General features: G+C 41.6%; 1 protein-coding gene across 3 annotated transcripts in view; it reads left to right on the top strand.

Moving 5' to 3' along the window:
- Positions 1-18,568, top strand: part of sema5ba (sema domain, seven thrombospondin repeats (type 1 and type 1-like), transmembrane domain (TM) and short cytoplasmic domain, (semaphorin) 5Ba) — a 160,066-nt gene that overhangs the window by 91,414 nt on the left and 50,084 nt on the right. For all 3 annotated transcript variants that reach the window (XM_034573719.1, XM_034573718.1, XM_034573720.1), the window contains exons 6-8: positions 16,356-16,418; positions 17,191-17,289; positions 17,383-17,596. In XM_034573719.1, the coding sequence (XP_034429610.1) occupies positions 16,356-16,418; positions 17,191-17,289; positions 17,383-17,596 (376 nt within the window). The remainder of the gene's footprint in view (positions 1-16,355; positions 16,419-17,190; positions 17,290-17,382; positions 17,597-18,568) is intronic.

Below are 18,568 nucleotides of genomic sequence, written 5' to 3'. Positions count from 1 at the left end.
AAACAATATAGGAAGTGAAGTGATTGTTATATCACTGGTTTAAAGGAATATCCTTCTAACTGCTTTTAGCATCAAACGCTTTGCCCCCTGTGGGTTTGAAGGTTGCTGGAAAAGGACAGCAGCTATAGTCCGTGTGGAAACCGACTGGTTGAATAGATTCCACCAGTCACAAAGCTTCACCGGTAATTTAAGTTACTCTTAAACCACTCATGCAGCTTTGTCTTTTTCTCAGTAGTCTATTCATATTCTCAATACGCTCCAAACTCCCATAATTTTGCCAAAATGGAGATGGACTTGTTGGAAGTGTGGATAGTGGTTTATTTAAGTTGCTGCTGACTGAGTTTTCAAAAGGACGTGATTGACACTCAAACGTTTGTTTTCAGTACTCTTGTTGATCCGTGATTAAATATATTGGAAATTGTATTTGACCAGATATTCAAATGATTAGCATGTAAAGCACTAGTTAATACACTAGTTTTCCAGACATTAGTTTTATATCTTAAACTAAACTTAAACCTTAAGACTATATTTGTTTTTATCCAGTGCACACAGGTAATGATTTCATAACACAAAAAACAATATATCGAATATCATCATCCAGAATGGTTACTCTGTAGTATTGCAAACTTTGGGTTTTATTACATCCATCAAGGAGAATATGTTTTCACCGCTGTCAATTTGACTGTTTGTCTGTCGGCTGGATTACTAAAAAACGACTGAATGGATGACATTTGAAATGTAATACAAAGTACAGAGTAAAAATGACTTTGTTTCCTGCAGCAGGAAGATAAAACTGAATGAGGTGGTATATTGCAACAGGCCTTGAAATCGAAGTGTGTGTGTGATAAACAAAGCACCAAGCACTGTAACAAGGAAAGAGAACTCACACTGAACAAATGGCACATATGTGAAAGACACACACACAAGGAAAAAACTGTAAAAACGAGAAATTGTGAAATCACTTGAAATAAACATCTTGCTTGTTAAAGAGTGAAGCCAGCAGGTGGAAGGAGGAAGAGGAGGAGGAGGACGAGGAGGACGAGGAGGAGAGGTCTTTGTCAGTTCATCAGATAACCCAAACATAGATAAGACAGGAGCAACGTGGAGGTGGAATGTAAACACCACATTACTGTCTGGATCTCCACATATCTGCCTCCATCCATCCAACCATCCGTTTTCTCCTCAGCCACTGCACATGCGTCATTCTCCAAATCTGCTGAAGAAATCACGAGGCCTCTGTCTGTGACATTTTGTCCTGAGGATGAGATTATATTTGGTGTGGAACTGCAGCTGGATTTCCGTCAGGTGCCAGTTCCTGAAATCATGTGGAACAATCAGGTTTGACATGTTGACGTTTACTCCAAGCTGAGTTTGTATTCTTTCAGAGCTACAGACAATAATAAGTGAACATTAGAGAAGTTCAGATACAGATACCAACATCCGAAATGCCTCCAATACTGTTGAAACTGCAAGTACATGAATCTGTGTACCTACTCGATACCACGTCTTAAATGTACTGTATATTAGTTTTACTCAGATAAAAGTCAAATTTTCTTCTTTGCCTGAATCTAAATCTGTAGTTGTGCTAGAGTGCTACTGACAAATACTGTATTTTGTATGAAGAAGAAAAGAAGAAGTGATTTCTGGTAAATGTCAATATTTCATGCAGGAAAGTCCCACAAGTAAAACAGTGACATGTAGGCTGCTGTAGGTCAGACTTCAGTTTCACACTATTTAAAGAAATTAATTGTTATTTATTCTTGGCTTTAACCTGAGCCAGGCTATAGAACAGTGATGGCACCTGATATAGTGTTAGCAGAACACAGCTGTTAAAACATGTTATATAAGTTTTTGAATGCACTGGTGTGGGGTCGGCACCGGGAGTCGGCCGAATACAGTGAGTTCCGGTGATCAGAATCGGTGTCAGGAAGGGTTAACTGGTATCGGAACATCTCCAGGTCACGTGGCAAAGCTGCTGATTAATCCAAACCGTCGTCTTATGTCACTGTAAAAACAAGACGCAGAGCGAGACGACTGGAAAACACGTGCGGGGGTTCCGTCCAGTGAAAACCACTGGGCCTGAGTTTAGCCTCTTTAAGCTCCAAAACACACAAGGCCTCGCTGCTGCCCTGCAGGTGTGCTGCTGTTGAACTGCACTCTTCCATGTGGCCGGGCACAGTCGAGCGTTTCCCTCTGATTGATTTGCCCTTTTTGTAAATCAATGGGGGGCATTGGGGTTGTGGAAAAGGACAATAGGGGCTTTTTTCTTTGTTTACGCTTTTTTCCAGATATACAGTTCTTGGTTATTCCCCTCCAGAGCTACCCAATTTCATCAGCCATTATCCCCCAGATATGAAGGGACTCGGCTCAAAGTGGGGGTCTTGATATTCACCAGAGCGAGACTCAGTCTGGGTCACTTCTGTCGTGTTGCCTCTTGATTTTGCTGGAGCGCAGGGACCCTGTGTTTGTTGTTAGTTTGGTTCCTGAGAACATACCAGAAGTTCTGAGACAGGAGGGATCCCCCTGTGTGTCGGGGGCCTGGGATTTGTCCTTGACGTGGTGTTTGTGTTCAGGCTTGTTTGAGTCGAGCTGCGGTCTCTGGCTCCCACAGCCAGCTGATGATGAGTAGCCCCAGGTTGCCGTCCTGCTGTGCAACATGATGGTCTGTATCAGATGCGAGGCTCGGGTGTGGGATGCAGGCGGAATGTGGCACTAAACCTGCACAGTGCTGTTTCACTCGTGTTTTTCTCTTTGCAGTTCGAACTTTTTACATCTGTAATTATGGTTCATGTAGTTATTCTTAGGTATTTATACTGGTGACTCTTTTTACCTGACATATATAATTACATGGCTACGCACTTGAAACCACTTCCTCTATGTGAATATCGTTTCCTGCAACTGCTGATGATATGGTCCAGCTGGGTTCAGTATTATTCTATCAAGAGAGAATAATAAGAGCTTTTCATTGGTATACAACTGAAATTATGAATCTATTGACTGACGGACCAATCACTTCACTGTAATAGAACCATATTGTGATGGTGGTGATTTTATCTTGCTACTAAAATCTGTGATATCTGGGCCAAGTCTTCCATTCACTGTGCACTATTTTACATTTTGACCAGTTTCTTTAATCACACGAGTCAAACATTTTTACACCGAAAATGGAAAATAGAAATGAAAGCCAGCCTCCAGATTCTGCATTTTCACACAGAATCTGTTTATTGAAATTAGTAATTATAAAAAAGATAAATGGAATAAACACATTTTGGGGTTTTATTTTAGATGTGAAGGGTATAATTCCCTCGAATGGAAATATTCTAGATTTCTTGTGGAGCATTGTCATGTTTCCCCAAAACTCAGCCGGGAATATTTGATATCTTTTTAATCTTCCAGTAGAATTTGAAGTGACATCAAGGTTTGGTTTCACAGCCTGACTTTGTAAAGATGGAGAATAAAGAGCCAAGAAAAAGAAGATGAATCTCAAACTATCAATTTACATTACAATTTAGATGTGAAGCCCATCTGTTGAAATACTTTGTAGTGAAACCTGAGTGTACTTTAAGTTTTTATTGTGATTAGTTAAACATAATGTCGCTTTGCAAACCTGAGATGACAGTGAAACAGGAGGGAGCAGCTGGTTTGTGTGTTGGTCTGTTGCTCGGCCCCAGTGCGCGTCGTTCCCTTGTGGCGAGTCACGACCAGGAGAGCAGATCTGACCTGTGGGGGTCAATAGGTCGACTGTCTCTGTTTGTTCATTTAAACAGGAAGTGACTAATGTAAACTCCCTCATCAACATCCCAATGCACCCGCACAGAAATAAACGTCGCTGTTATTCTAGGTGTTTTTGTTGGATGCTACAGATTCCTTCGGGAGCGGAGGAATCGTGCAGCGATTGGTTAAGCTGAAGACACGGCAACCTTTTCTCATGCTGGTGGTGCCGGTGTGAATATATATATTTATACAGTATATATATGAATAAGTTCATATCTGCATTAAGCATGCCACATCCAGCTACAGTCCTCACATCGCTGAAGGGCAGAGTGGATTCATAGTAAAAGCCGGGGATCAAAATGAATGAAAGGCCAAAGGACGGACATTAAACCGACCATCTCAGATATATTCATACCCTTCATTCGCCCACAGTATCAAGCTCCACTCTCTTGCCCCCGAGTTTGATGAGTCATGGCTGATTTCATTCAAACTCTTCATTAATCTCTGTGCTGCAATTTGGCCAGAGATTTAATTATTGATGCCGCCTTTGTGAGAATGGAGGGATATTCTCTGAGCCGCAGAGCCGAGAGCGAGACGGCGGCTCCTTGTCACCCTGTGATGTGCCGCAGCAGGAATAACCATCTCTAATGTTTATGTTTGCAACCTGTTACCTGCATGTTTACATACATGTACAGAGTCACCACTGTTGGTTTGTCACAGAGTCATTTTAGCCTCGATCCTTCTTCCCACACTGGAACATCTCTGGGTTAGTAGCTGGTTTTATTATGTCATAAAGAAATATTACTACGTTTTTACAATATATAAGAATACAGATTTGACCGAGTGGAATTATGTATGAGAATTTGAATCAGTTAAACCCAACATAACAGTCAGTAGCAGCTTATTACACATTTGGCATTTATGTCGACTAATGAATGAAAAGAAGTAGCAGAATGCTTTGCTCGAACTAATCTCTGAATTCTTTTTTTTTTTTGTCATGCTTGTTAAAAGTTAGTATCTGTTGAAAAACAGCATTCTTATACATTTTTTAAATTGTTAATATCAGCCTCATAAATCCACTAGTTGGCTTTTTTATGTACAAGCACAGACAAAAGCTGTTTTGCAAATGGTGACATGAAACAGGGTAAAACACGAAGATCACAGCATAACCCCAAACCTAAATGCCTCATTTCTCCTGTTAAAAGATGCACCTGAACACACCATCACAATAAAAAACAATAACCAATGATTGTTTGAAAAGTCATTTTCAAAACTTTCCTAAAATACAATGTAGTAACTTACCAGCTCAAAACAGTGAGTCAATATCTAAAAATAATGGCTGAGTGTCTCATCGTTTTGACTTCCTGTCTCAGCATTTATCTTTTTTCTTTCACTGACAGAACTGGGAGAATGAGCAGAAAACAATAGTTCCTCTTCTTGATCAGTTTTAGTGTCACACAATTATTTATGCTCAAAACAATAAGTGATTAATGTTCTATTTAATAGAAACTGAATACTGGGCCCTGTGTGTACATGATGTTCTTTAACACAGTGACGGTGTGCACGTTCCTCTGTGTTACCTGTGTGGGTGTGTACAGTACAGTAAGTGTCTGTGGAACAGAAGCATAATCCACTGTGCTGGTTGGTTGCTCATGGAGAGACCGTCTGCTTTCACCTGCCATCGTCCCTAATGTGGAATTACAGTGAGTGGGAGGCAGCAGCCGAGAGAGTGGGCAAACACACACTGAACCACACATTGTGCTCGACTCAACGTTTTCACATCTGAGGGGAAAACAGCTTCCAGTTTTCCTTCTGATTTCTTGAATAATCTGTCATAAAAGTACATTTCTACATTTGTTCTACGTGTCCAGGATTCAGCGAACAGTTCTCTGCAGTCCTTTGTGATGGTATTATTGCATCATATTGTCGTTTGGGAATAAGGATTTTTGTAGTTTCCTCTGCGAAGGAGGTTGTTTTTATTGTCGTTTGTCCGTCTGTCCGTCACCAGGATCACTTAAAAACCACTGATTTCCATGAAATGTTGTGGATGGCTGGGGCATGAAGAAGACCTCAGTCAATTTTAGATCCTGATTAACAATCTGATTCAGGAAAAATTTTGTTTGCACATTATTTAAAAGCCTCGTTGGAGGTGTTTGGTCTCCTAGCGCCTCTTCATTAAGGGGGTGAAATACACTTTATTACAAAGGCTTCTCCTTATTTAGTAGTAGTAAGTAGGTTTGTATTGCAACCAATGTACTTTTTAAAATTATACTTAATGAAAGAAAATACTGCAATATTCTGTATTTAAATACAAAAGTAATATACAGAGTGCTTTCAGATTATATTCAGGTAGGAAGATGGATGGATGAAGAGAGATAGATGGATGGATGGATGGATGGATAGATAGATAGATAGATAGATGGATGGATGGATGGATAGATAGATAGATAGATAGATAGATAGATAGAAAACAAGTATATACATTTTATACCAAAACATGAAGGAAATCATTATTAGAAGGCTGCTCCAATGCACAAGTCTGGGACCAATAATTATGACAGGTACACACAGAAACATACTCACAACAGCCATATCCAGGCATTCATATCCTTTAGAGAGGGTCTGGGGGGTGAACAGGCAGCAGAGCACCCACCCACACATTGACAGGCCCAAACCTCCACTGTCACATTTCACTGGTCGACAGTTGATCAAAATAACAGATTAATGGTTGCCAATGGAAATGGAAAATGTGGTTATCAGTTTAAAAAAAGACATGAAAAGGAGATGATGATGGAGAGGATTTCAACAACAGGAGAAATCGTTCGCGAGCAATTATGAAGATTAAAGTGAACTTCAGTACTTTTTCAATGAGGGACAAATTTCCTAGCGTATCCATACTTTCAATTTGAAATATGAGTATCGTTAGAGACAAATACTGTTGCCTCTTAGATGCGTTCCCGTATGGAAATACTTTTGTTTGAGAAGTATAAATGTTTTTTTTCCCCTTTATATTCATTGAATGAAATATCAGCTCCTTGCATCAATGTTCAGTGTTTTCTCAACATAAGCACTTAAACAAGAACCTTGTCCAAAATTAGCAGCAATTTAGATGCATTAATATCAGATTAAATATGTAAACAAAGAAGAAATCTGCCCAAGAATCTCATAAACCTGATGTGTTCAGTCTTTTGGTGCTTTAGACACATTTCAGTGTCTGTAGCTGGATATTGAACTGAAAGTGTAATTATGTCCAATACTCTTTGTTAGTGCTGCATCACATATTGCTTTTTCTAGGAAATGTAATCATTTTCAAGAGGTCAGTCAGGCGTCGCTGTTGAAGTGAGCGCCGTGTTTCCAACTTCGCTGGATGTGTCCATGAGCTTTAGGATGAACTGTCCCTTTTAAACTCTGCTTTTCTAGAAGTCAGACTGAAACTGCACAAGTTGGCATCTAAAGGTTTGTATTCATGGCTGAATGAGTGTGTATCCTGCTGCTGTCAGTCTGTGCTGGTGCCTGCACTGAGCTGTGTTTCTGCTGTGTGAACATTTAGTGACAACGCTTGACTTTGTCGTGTGTGTGTGTGTGTGTGCGCGTGCGTGTGTGTGCATGCAGAAATGAGTCACATCAGTCCACCTGGGATCTCAGCCAATGTGAGCATTTCAAAAAAATATTTGTACCAGTGTCAACTCTGCGAACTCGATACTCAATATCCGTTTCCTGTCCTTTGAGTCCCAGTGCTCCATTAAATCTCTAAAGAATTGCCAGTATTGTCAGTGTGTGAAATGCAAATGATCACGTAGTTCACAAATTATATTCACAGCAGTTTGAAAGAATGAAATCTCAGTCAGGATGTGAGATGTGATGACATGGTTCACATACAGTTCAGCAGCATTTGGCTGCTGTTCCTCTGCTCTGAACTTCTCTTTAAAGCTGTTTCAAACTAAATTTCATTTTATATTTTGTTGGTGCTGATGCTAGGGTGAATGACATTCTGTCCAAACCTCTCTTCCCCCTAGACATTGATGACGCCATATATTGGCAATTATAAATTGTATTTATATAGAACTTTTCAAGCTTTGCACAAAGTGCTTTCCAAAGAAAATGGAAATCACCTCCATAAAACAAGCTGCACAAACATCTCCAATAGGACTTTTCATAACCTTTGCCAAAAAACATTCTTTCCAAACTGTGACGTTTATCCTCAATAAACCAACCACTGCACAAAACCACCTCCTGTCATCTTGACCTTCAGGTCGTAACAAACATGCAGTGTCATGCTTCCTTTATGAAAGAATACCTGTGATGTTCTGTGCAAAGAATTTTACTTTTTTTCCCGGATATATCGGCTCATATTTGTAGTGCGATTTATTTAATAATTTTTTCTTGTTGCGCAGCATTCAAGTAACTTCTGACTAATGAGGTTTTTTTGTATTGGCTGCTGATGCAATTGGTGATGTTGGGTTGTAAAGTAATTGTTGGAACCAATACCAATATTAGGGAGTAAAACATTTTCAACACCAATATATCGGCTGATATAGAATTGCAGAAAAAAACAAATATATAGAACTTGAACATAATATAAAGGATTAACTTAATTTTTCATTCATTGTGATTCCAGATATTCATCTTAAATACAATTTTAATTCCAAATGAAAAGGAAAAAACTGATGTGACTCTACAAATAAATACAATAGACACTTTATTGCATGGATTATTATAAAAAAAAATTGTGAAAATCCAGAAACCAGGACTACACGCAACACGCAAACTGCATAGCACACAGTGTAAAGGTAATAGAAGGATCCCACGGCCATAAACCTGCAGCAGCTATAAATTAGAAAACTACAGATCAGCTTCAGCAAGTTCCCAACAAGAAAGTAAATATTTGTAATGAGCACAGACAGATTGTCAATTACCCAGATGTCAATACAAAGATAACCAGCTCAAAATAACAAAACAATCTCTGCATTGCAGTCGTGCACCAGTGCACTGAGGGACTGGTTATCGATGCAGACAAGCTGCTTAACGTTACACGTGCACCCCAATGGCGGTACCAATATAATGTGTAGTATGTGTAGAGGTGATAAAGCTCAACTGTTTCTATCTTCCTCAGAATTCCTGCACAGATCCTGCTTCTCCACCTGCACGTCACTGTGAAGTATAGTTTGCTGTGTATGCAGGTCACACAAATCATTTGTATGCCTCTGGCCCGGCAGCAGCCGTGGCCGCTGGCACAAAGCCGATGGCAAGACAACATAATGCACAACTGTTGAGCTACGAATTTGTTATTTGGAGTTTCCTGAGCATCAGGAGGTAGAAGGTAGAGCTGCAGAGAGTAAATGTGTGGAAGAAAAGTGAAGAATGTTTTTTCTCTGCCTTGGCGCCTGTGACAGCCAGTGGTTGTCCAAACATCTCGACAGAATCTCTTCAAATTTAGTGCTTCGAACTCCAGGATTAACTGATTAGATTGTGTTGGTCAAAGGTCAAACCCTTTTTTTTGGTCTCGTGAACTCATTATCTCAAGAACGTCTTGAGAGAATCCTTTCAAATCACATTTTTGCTTGGACTCAAGGGTTAACTGATTAGTTTTAGGTTGTCATAGGTCAAAGGTCACCGTGGCCTCACAAAACAAAACATGGCCCCTTGAACATATCTCTTCCTAAGTGATTTCTTCTATTTTGACCAGTTGTCACTTGCACTGAAAGATGGGTAGATTTCAGTGGTCAAAGGTCAAAGGGATCTCGTATAAACAATTTATTTAGACTGAAACTGCACTGGTTGGTGTGATTCAGTTTTTTTCCATTGACGTCATTTCAAATCCCATTGCTTTCCTGTAGTCGGCACTGACAAATATATAGCAATGATTTAGATAATGTTGGAAATAAATGATCATGGTAATTTTCATGTGGGTTTTACAGTATCAGAATATCATCCGCCTGTTTGACAAGTGGGTTAGACGAGCACATGGTGCATCCCTGGTTTCCTGTTTAAAAACACAGCCAGTGGTGGCCACTCCTGTGTTCGCTCCTGTGGTCCCTCCTGTGTTGCTGCTGTCTGTTTCTTCTCTGCACCACCTGGGCACCAGTTTGTGCCAAAATTGGCCATATTGTCAAGTTGTGAGTGTATATGTTGGGTGTGGGTTATTACCTAAAATAGCAGATTACGTAGAATGAAGAGAAGAGCACAGAGTCAATAAAAAACAGGGCTCACTTTGAGAAGTGAGGAAAGAATCGTCTCGCTTTGATGTGAAGAAAAACCCTGATCTCTCTGTTTCTCAGTGAGGTGGTGGGTGAAAATAGAGATTTTTATTTTTTACTCCCTTGTCTCTGTGGTTAAGTAACATACCACGGGGGGGGGGGGCTGCAGTGAAGTGAAGCAGGATGAGCGAGGAAGAAAACACGATTCCATGAGGTTTCAGTTTTCAGACAGTAACAACATAAAACATTTTTTCCCTTCCCTACAGATATCTCGATATAAAATTTTGAATACACCAAAAATAATAAACTAAGTGAACAGCACGCCAGTTACCAAATTCCAGAGAACTACAAAGCAAATGTAACAAATCCACAAATGTTTTAACAGGCCCTGACTAAAAACAGGATAACAACACAAATGCAAATGAATAGAAATTTGATATTATACTAAAATACTGTTGAACTGAAGAAAACGACAAAGGAAAACGTTAAAGGAATGTTAAACCAAGCAAAACAGACGCTGGAGAGTAGGGGAATGAGCCTCACAGGAAGCTGAGGCGTTTACTTACTGGAATCACAGGTTCTCCAAATCTGGTTTGTGGGTAATCAGCTTCTCTAAGAACAAAATACATTTAAAAGATATGCACAGGAACACAGCACGAGCAACAAGCAGGGGCTGTCACAGAGTCGATATTCACAGGAAAATACTCTTTTTAATTCCTTAATTTTCATTATCAATGCTCACAGAGCTTTAGCCCTCAGGCCATGTTGGCAGGATGGGCTATTACTGTTAAAGCTATTACGTAAGCTTCAAATATGAAGTAATAACTCAGCTCTTGCTTATTATAGCCTATTGTTTGGGTGTCGACATTATTAGACTCCATGCATAACGGATTATTCTAATGTTGTCTTTTCTAGAATCTGCTCAGATCCAGTCCCGCTGCACTTTTATACAAATCTATCTTGACTGCACCGGGTGTCAGACAGCTCCTATTCAAACAACCATTACGCCCCCGACACACTTATTTACAATATTCATGAGTTATAATTAGTTGTCACACATGATGTTAGCAGCATGTCAGTGAGAGACGGCCTTATCAACACAGCGCCACATTTCTGGAGCCACATTTGCAGCGTTCACGTCTCTCTTTACTTCATTAGCTTTTCCCGCTCTCCATCCCCCCCCCCTTTCTTTTCCCCATCTTCCTCTGTCTTTCTTGTGCAGAAAGAATTTATTTTCCAGCCCGGCCGCCATCATTCTTCAGTAAAAGTGATGAATCCTCTTTCCTGCCACTAATTGTGTTTTCTGGAATTTTATGTGCCTGTTAAAAAAAAAAAGAAAAAAGCAAGCCGTCCTTCCTCTCTCTCTCTCTCTCTCTCTCTCTCTCCGCCTTAAAGAAAGATGCCTCAGGCGAGATATGCTTTTGTATATATGGTGGTGGTGAAATTGGGAGAAATGGGGTGTCAAGCTCAGGTTTGGAGGAAGGAGGGAGGTGATAGCAGGTAGCACACATAGTTGTTGGCCTTGCTAATAGATGGAAATGAACTCTAACATGCGTCTGTGGCTACAGGCACAAACAATAAACAGGTTCTGTGGCCTTGGGCAGTATTCAAGCATGAAAAATGACCCATCTCCGAGAGGCAGGCGGCTCTTTAATTGTGTGTTATTTTCTGAATCAGGGACGGTGATTTAAACTCCCTGCTTCCCCCAATATTTAGACTTAATTTGTGTTTTATTAAATCTACAAATACGATACTGACATTTGTACAAATTCTGTCCAGTGATTGTTTGTTCAGATTCTCTGCTATAACGACAGAAAACCACCTACCCCTCATCACCACTGCTCCAACAAATCACTGTCAAATGTCAATTGTGTAAATACAATAGACGGTGTTCAAATGTTCACTGGACAGAAAGCAGAGCAGCAGTCGGTTGTTTAGACACAGTCCTAGAGACGTATGAGGAAAGCAGCCGGAGATTCTCTAGGTCAGACGTGTTCACAACTCTAAGAAAATGTCTGTAATCGTCTGGCGAGGAGCGACGTGTGGGTAGAGGAGGCAGGAGTCAGGACATGATGTATAGATTGTGCTGTGGAAATCCGGTGCTTTTGATTACAGCACATCACCGGCATTGGCCTTAATCACCAAAAGCTCTCAAGGCTTCTCGTCTGTGTATATCCAGACATTTTCCTGCTGTATTCTCAGACATTTTACCGAGGAGCTGGCAGGAAAAGTTTGCCGTCACTGTCCAGAGCGACTGACTTGGCCATTTGCTGTCTCGCATAAAAGGAACATTTTAGGAAAATGTCCAGAATTCAGTACAGGTCCAATGTTGTCTTATCTTTATGAGACACGTTTTAGACGTTTTTCCTCTCTTGCGCTTTAAGGAAGTGACAAAAGAGCAAGAAAAAATACATCATTGAGCAAAATAGCTAAATATGGGTGTCATCGTTGTCATTCTATTCAGATGATATCCTGCAGACACTGTGAGAAAAGAGCTACAGTTGAGCTGCATGAGAGGCTGAATTGCCTATGGATCATCTCAACAGTGTTGAACTGGTTTATTTTAATCATGACCACGACCCTTTAAACTTTAAACCCCTTTTTTTATTCAGATATTAAAATGTATTTCACTTTGCTATTCTTTTTAAAGCCTACAGCAATAGACATCTGACTGTGACAGTGAGTGAACCCTGTGCCCCGAGCTGTTCCTCTGCTTTACAGTGGATTATTCAGAACTTCAATATAAACATGGAATTTGTAAAAGATCATTTTCCCTCTCTACGTATGACTCTTCTTTATGTGAGACAGGTTGTGAACATTGTAAGTGAAAAATAAACGCTGCATCCTTCCCACACATTGTGCAGCTTCTATTCATCCTGTCGATGGCAATCAGGCCATTCAGGGTTCGGTACAGGGGGAAGATATTTGAGGGAGAGGATGTTGAGGAGGAATTGGTATTCTCACAAGCTGTGTGTGTGTGTGTGTGTGTGTGTGTGTGTGTGTGTGTGTGTGTGTGTGTGTGTGTGTGTGTGTGTGTGTGTGTGTGTGTGTGTGTGTGTGTGTGTGTGTGTGTGTGTGTGTGTGTGTGTGTGGCTTTGTTCCAAAAGTGGTGTGAAGAGGAGATGGACAGGGAGGGGAGGGGGCCACTTTCTGGTGAAGGTCAGCGGGTTAAGCCGATGGGAATCCTTGGAGACGGGGTCCTGCCGAAAAGATGGAAATGCCCCAAGCCATGATTCATCGCAAAGGCATCCATCTGTGTGTGTGCGTGCGCGTGTGTGTGTGTGTGTTTACAATGACGTCATCCCATCAGTCCGCGGGCTGACAGGCAGGGGCTGTGGAGAAGCAGTGTTTTCATTTCGACAGGCAAAGTGATAGACTGCCACAGAGGGGGCGGGGCTGCTCTCTGAATGGCAGGTGCCACGCTGTTCACTGTGCTCATGGGAAGTGGATTCGAGGTACGCAGTAATGTTGAGCGACCAGCCAGCCGAGCTCCTGCAGAGCGCATGAGTGACTTTCTGTGTATTTATTTCTCCGGCTACTTTGTGCTCAGTGTCTGGAGTTCAGGTTCCATTTTAATCACAGTTTACTTTATGTAGCCGTCCCCTGCTACTGTCGCTCTCTCTCTCCTGTGCAGTCTGAAGCGGGTTAATTGAAGGGAGCCGCTGTGGGAGACGGGGAGATGAGCTGTAACTATCAATATGGGCCAGAGCCCACTTACCAGCTGCAGGAGCTAAACATAGCTTTACAACTCTAATGAAACGATCAATCTCCACCTCTAACCTGTGCTTGCTTAAAGCGCAGAGGTTTCAGCTGGTTTTTATTAGGAGTTTAGCCTGGTTGAAGCGGCTCTAATCGATATTTTCACATTAATAATAGATCTAATGACTCGGTGTAATTTGTTGCTCGTAGTGACAAACTCCCATAATTATCAGGGGCTCATTTCAGCTCTGTGGATGGTTTAATACCTTTCAGCCCTTTTACGGTTAAAGTGCAGAGTTTTACTGTCCTGCATCAGTCTCAGCATCCCCGTTAAACTCATTTCTAGCTGGAGCAACAACATTAGCAACAAGGTGGTGAACATAATGCAGCAGCTACAGAACCAGATATCTTCCATGGAGTTGGTGGACACTAGGGGCACGGCCACACACACGTCAATGTAGCAGTGGCGAAACTTTGCCTCCCGTTCACTTACAATCTGTGCAAGCGAGGAGGCGAATACAAATTTTGACTTTCCCATGATATTCACATTACATACGCCAATGTGTGACCATGCCTTTAGTCTGGACGGGTAGAAACAGAGATGTTTGGAAACAAATACGTAGACGCTCGCAACCGCTTGCTGATTGGATCTTTTCCGTCATGCTGATTTGTGGTCAGCTCTGATGTCTTCTTCTCCTCTTTCATTTTCTCCCCACATGAACTACCTGAGGTGCAACAGCGCCGGCTAGCTGCAACAGCTCATAACAGCATATCAAGTTAAGAAGAAGGCTACGCACACTCGCAATTTAACTCTTAGGTGAATGCTAATGTCGCACAGTGTTTGCAGGACATTGTGTAAAACACAAAGTTGCAAATTAAAATATGCAATAAATAATTCATTTGGCCACCAGGGGGCACAAAAACAGACTGACAGACATGTAGTTAATTTGGTTAATGTACATTTGGCTTAAATACAGGTTTCTGTCCACTGAATACAAATGTTCGTTGTTTTTGCTCTTATTTGGTCTCCACCATCTCCTGCAAAAAATATCTGACTCTTACGCTGCTCTTTGTTTCACCTTAGCTTGTCGCTAACTTTCAATTAATTCTGTGCAGTTCGCAGTGGGTGTGTTTGTTAGAGCTTTGAGCTGCATCGCAAATAATCAAACATGGCATCAGAGAGGAGGAAGAATTACGTCTTTTTCAGTGTTTTGGCAGCGCAAACAGTTCTGGCAGTGTGAGCAATCAAAAAGCAATCACACAGTCGTGAATCTTCTATGAATATGAACTCGGGATAAAAGCAATAAAAGACGTCCCAGGACATTGCAGTTATTTGACTACAGCTCATTAAGCTGTGGATTGTACTACTCTACTGTCTGTTGTTTTCACTCATTAGCAAGAATTTATGCAGAGACTAATCGTCCAAAATCATAAACTTCCAGTCCTGCAATCACATTTGAAATGCAATGCTCCATGATCCGTGAAATAAAGAGATTTCTTCTTACACTACATAGTTTGAACTCACTATATTGTCCACATGAAGATTCTGGCAGTAGTTTTAAGTTGTCATTAAATGTGTTCACAAGATCTTATTTTCTCTCACTGAGTCTTGGGTCTATAGAGTTTTTAGAGTTTTAATTAAAGCAAAACGAGGATCCAAAAAAGCAGGAGTGATATTACCCAGGGAAAAATTCACACTTAAAAAATTCAATCTATTTATACATAAATAGGTATTTAAGATGAGCTCTTCCTAGTGGATCAGATTGTGTTTTTTTTTACTCTGGAGTTTTTGGTTTGTTTGAGTCTTTCATCAGGCTCCTGGAATACTGACCCAGTTCAGCGTTGACTCTTGGTTGCCCTCAGTTGGCAGGCTTCGCTGAATGTTGGGTCACAACTCTGTCACACTGGCAGATTGTCTGGGGGAAGGCAATTCGTGAGATCTAGATAATTATCCGCTGTGTGTTGTCTTGCGCATGACAATAATCCCTTTTGGGAGAAGAGAGAAAGAAATAAAGCCAGGCAGCAGAGAGATGGAGAATAAGATTACGTTATATAAGGGCAGACTTTTTAACTTTTAAGATATTCAGGCAACCTTCCTACTTGGGCAGTGAGATCACAGAAGAGGAGGAGAGGGGGGAGGATAGTAAAATGAGGCCAGTGACACACAGCAGGGGTCCCCTGGCACCTTGCACATATACAGTTTATGCCAAAAAACAGGGACATCAATCCTCTTAACCAGAGCCTGTGCGGTTCAGTTGGCCAAGCAGCATGTGTATGCACAAGCTTTAGTGTGTTTGCAGTTGTGCGCTGCTGCTGCCTGCATCCATAATTAAGCCCGAGACACAACCATCAACAGGAATTGGCCGGTAGCAGCGAGGGTGGTGGGGGAAGCGAGTGCTGCAAACTTTTTTCCGAGAGATGGAGCGGGGGATGAAAGAAGGAGAAGAAGGTGGAGAGAAATCTATTAACATGCTAATACCATCCTCAGCCCTTCAACTGCCTCGTTTGGGTACCTTGCCCGCCACCCTCGAATAGGCTCTTGGCGGGCAAACCGGTCGCCATGTTTACACAATAAACAAACAGCAATGAGGTTAAAGTCCTTTCATGCATCTGTTTGTGAATGCCTACAGTATTAGCAACAGTCGGCCGTTGCGTAACTGTTCTGCAGCGTCTGAAGGACTCAGCTGACTGCTTTTTCGGCCTCTTTTGTCATCCCCGCGCTTTTTTCTTGTTTTTCTCTCCCAGGCAACAGAATGGGCACCGGACGAGGAAACCAGGAGATCCTGTCAGAGCAAAGGCAAAACAGAGGTAACCTCAATTACAACACTACATGTCAGCGCTGCCGGGCTCACAGAGGGGCCATCTTGATATCTTCTGGCTTTTGTGGTGGGGTCCTTATGGGCCTCAGGGGAGGGCCCTGTACAGAACAAGTATTTCAGACCCTTCAATCAAGAGCTGTTTTTCTTTCAGTGAAGAGAGGGCATAAGGAAGGGAAATGTGCACAGGAGAGCCCGGGGCAAAAATAGTGAGACGCGCAAAAACTTCCTTTCAAATGTGTCTGATAACTAATGCTTTGATCAATTCTTCTATGACAATTATTTCTGGGGGGACTGATTGTGATTGTTACCCCCTACTGTGCCTATGGTGCGAAAGTATCTCAAATACACAAAACAGAAAATCTATCCTCTTTGAGATATGTCACTGCAATTACCTCGGCTATTCTCCACAAACTAAGGCAGCAGCTTTCACAATAAAATGATACTCACATAAAATGCCATTGCAAATAAATCCATGTCGCACCTTTGTTAGAGCAGATTTGACTGTTTCTCTGACATGCATGCATACTTAACTTAATGTGAAGCCCCTGTCGATGTCACAAATAGGCTTCCATTCATATTTCTGAACAATGAGAGTGAAAACTGCACATGCTGAATTGCCTTGCGTTTGGTTTTGTGCCCGTCTGGTTTCACAAAGACTCGCTCCATTGTTCTTCTTAGGAAATGTCGCAGGGTATTTAGCCAGCCACCTCGGCGTGTAACTGCTGTGCGTCTTTCAAAGCTTTCCTCTGGTTTCTCTGCAGATTGAATGTCAGAACTACATCAGAGTCCTGCTGGTGAACAAGACCGAGGTCATGACCTGTGGAACCAATGCTTTCCAGCCTCTGTGTATTACCAGAGAGGTACAGCTAAGTGTGTGTTGGATTTTATAGAAACTCGGTGAAAACACTGCAGGTCGTTTTATCTCTCTATCTTTCTCTTTTCTCCACCCACAGGTGGGCAACATGAGCAGCGTGCTGGAGCGGGTCAACGGTGTGGCGCGGTGTCCGTACGACCCCCGTCACAACTCTACAGCGGTGGTGACGGAGAGCGGAGAGCTGTTTGCCGCCACCGTCATTGACTTCTCCGGCCGGGACCCTGTCATCTACCGCAGCCTGGGTGGGATGCCTCCTCTCCGGACCGCCCAGTATAACTCAAAATGGCTCAATGGTACAGTCATGCACCTACATATCATTTATGTTAGGGATTTTGTTGTGTTGCAGCCAATCATTGTTTTTATTAACAACCAGAATGGGAATCAGTTGATCGCGTAGCTCCACGAAGGGAGTCACCGTCAAACCACAACAAATTCCACACACTCTCGGAAATATGCCTGATATTTTAAGGATATGTTTGGGGCATTGTAGCCTTTATTGATAGGACACGATTTGTGCATGAAAGGGGGACAGAGAGCAGGGAAGACGTTCAGCAAAGGCCTGTGTCGGGTGAGCCAGGTGAGCTATCGGGCAACGTGCCAGATTTTTTATCGAGAACCATTAATTATTCCCTGGGAAATTGGTCAAAATGTCGAAAAATAAGAAAAACACAATTAACACAACAATAAAAATCCTGGATTCACCCCTTTAAAAATGTAATGGGTTCCTTTTGGCCCACGTTCCGTCCTTCCACCAAGTTTCCATTCAGTAGTTATTGCACAATCATTGTTTACAAACAAATGGACTGGGGCAAAACATAGCCTCCTTGGCAATCATTCCAATCCATTTTTCCATAAATAGCATCACAATCTCATAGTGCTAAACGAGACTCTATCAAACTGATTATTGTGTCCAAAAACCAATGATGTGTACAGGGAAAATATTTGTCACATCGAAGACGCTTGAATCGGCAAATATTTAATAATTTAAACAGGCTAAATGTTGATAAATTGCTAATTAATTTTCATTCATTGACTTAATTCATGTCAGAGCATTTGAGGCTCAACATTCTGTGAAATGAGCATGAATAATGAAATACAGTTTCAAGTTCCAACTTTCTCAGGGTCAGTGTTTTCTCAGTTTCATATCAGACGTGAGAAATCTAAACCAACAGGCTTAGTAATCTGATCAGGTCTAAACACCACATGAGGGGAAAAAGCAGGGTGAAGAATTGTGTCAAACAATCTGTGAAAATTCCTCCTGTTAT

This window comes from Hippoglossus hippoglossus, chromosome 21, assembly GCF_009819705.1.
Source record: "Hippoglossus hippoglossus isolate fHipHip1 chromosome 21, fHipHip1.pri, whole genome shotgun sequence".
Classification (NCBI taxonomy): Eukaryota; Metazoa; Chordata; class Actinopteri; order Pleuronectiformes; family Pleuronectidae; genus Hippoglossus; species Hippoglossus hippoglossus.
Note: the sequence above shows the minus strand (reverse complement) of the source record. Positions and strands in the feature narration are given on the sequence as shown.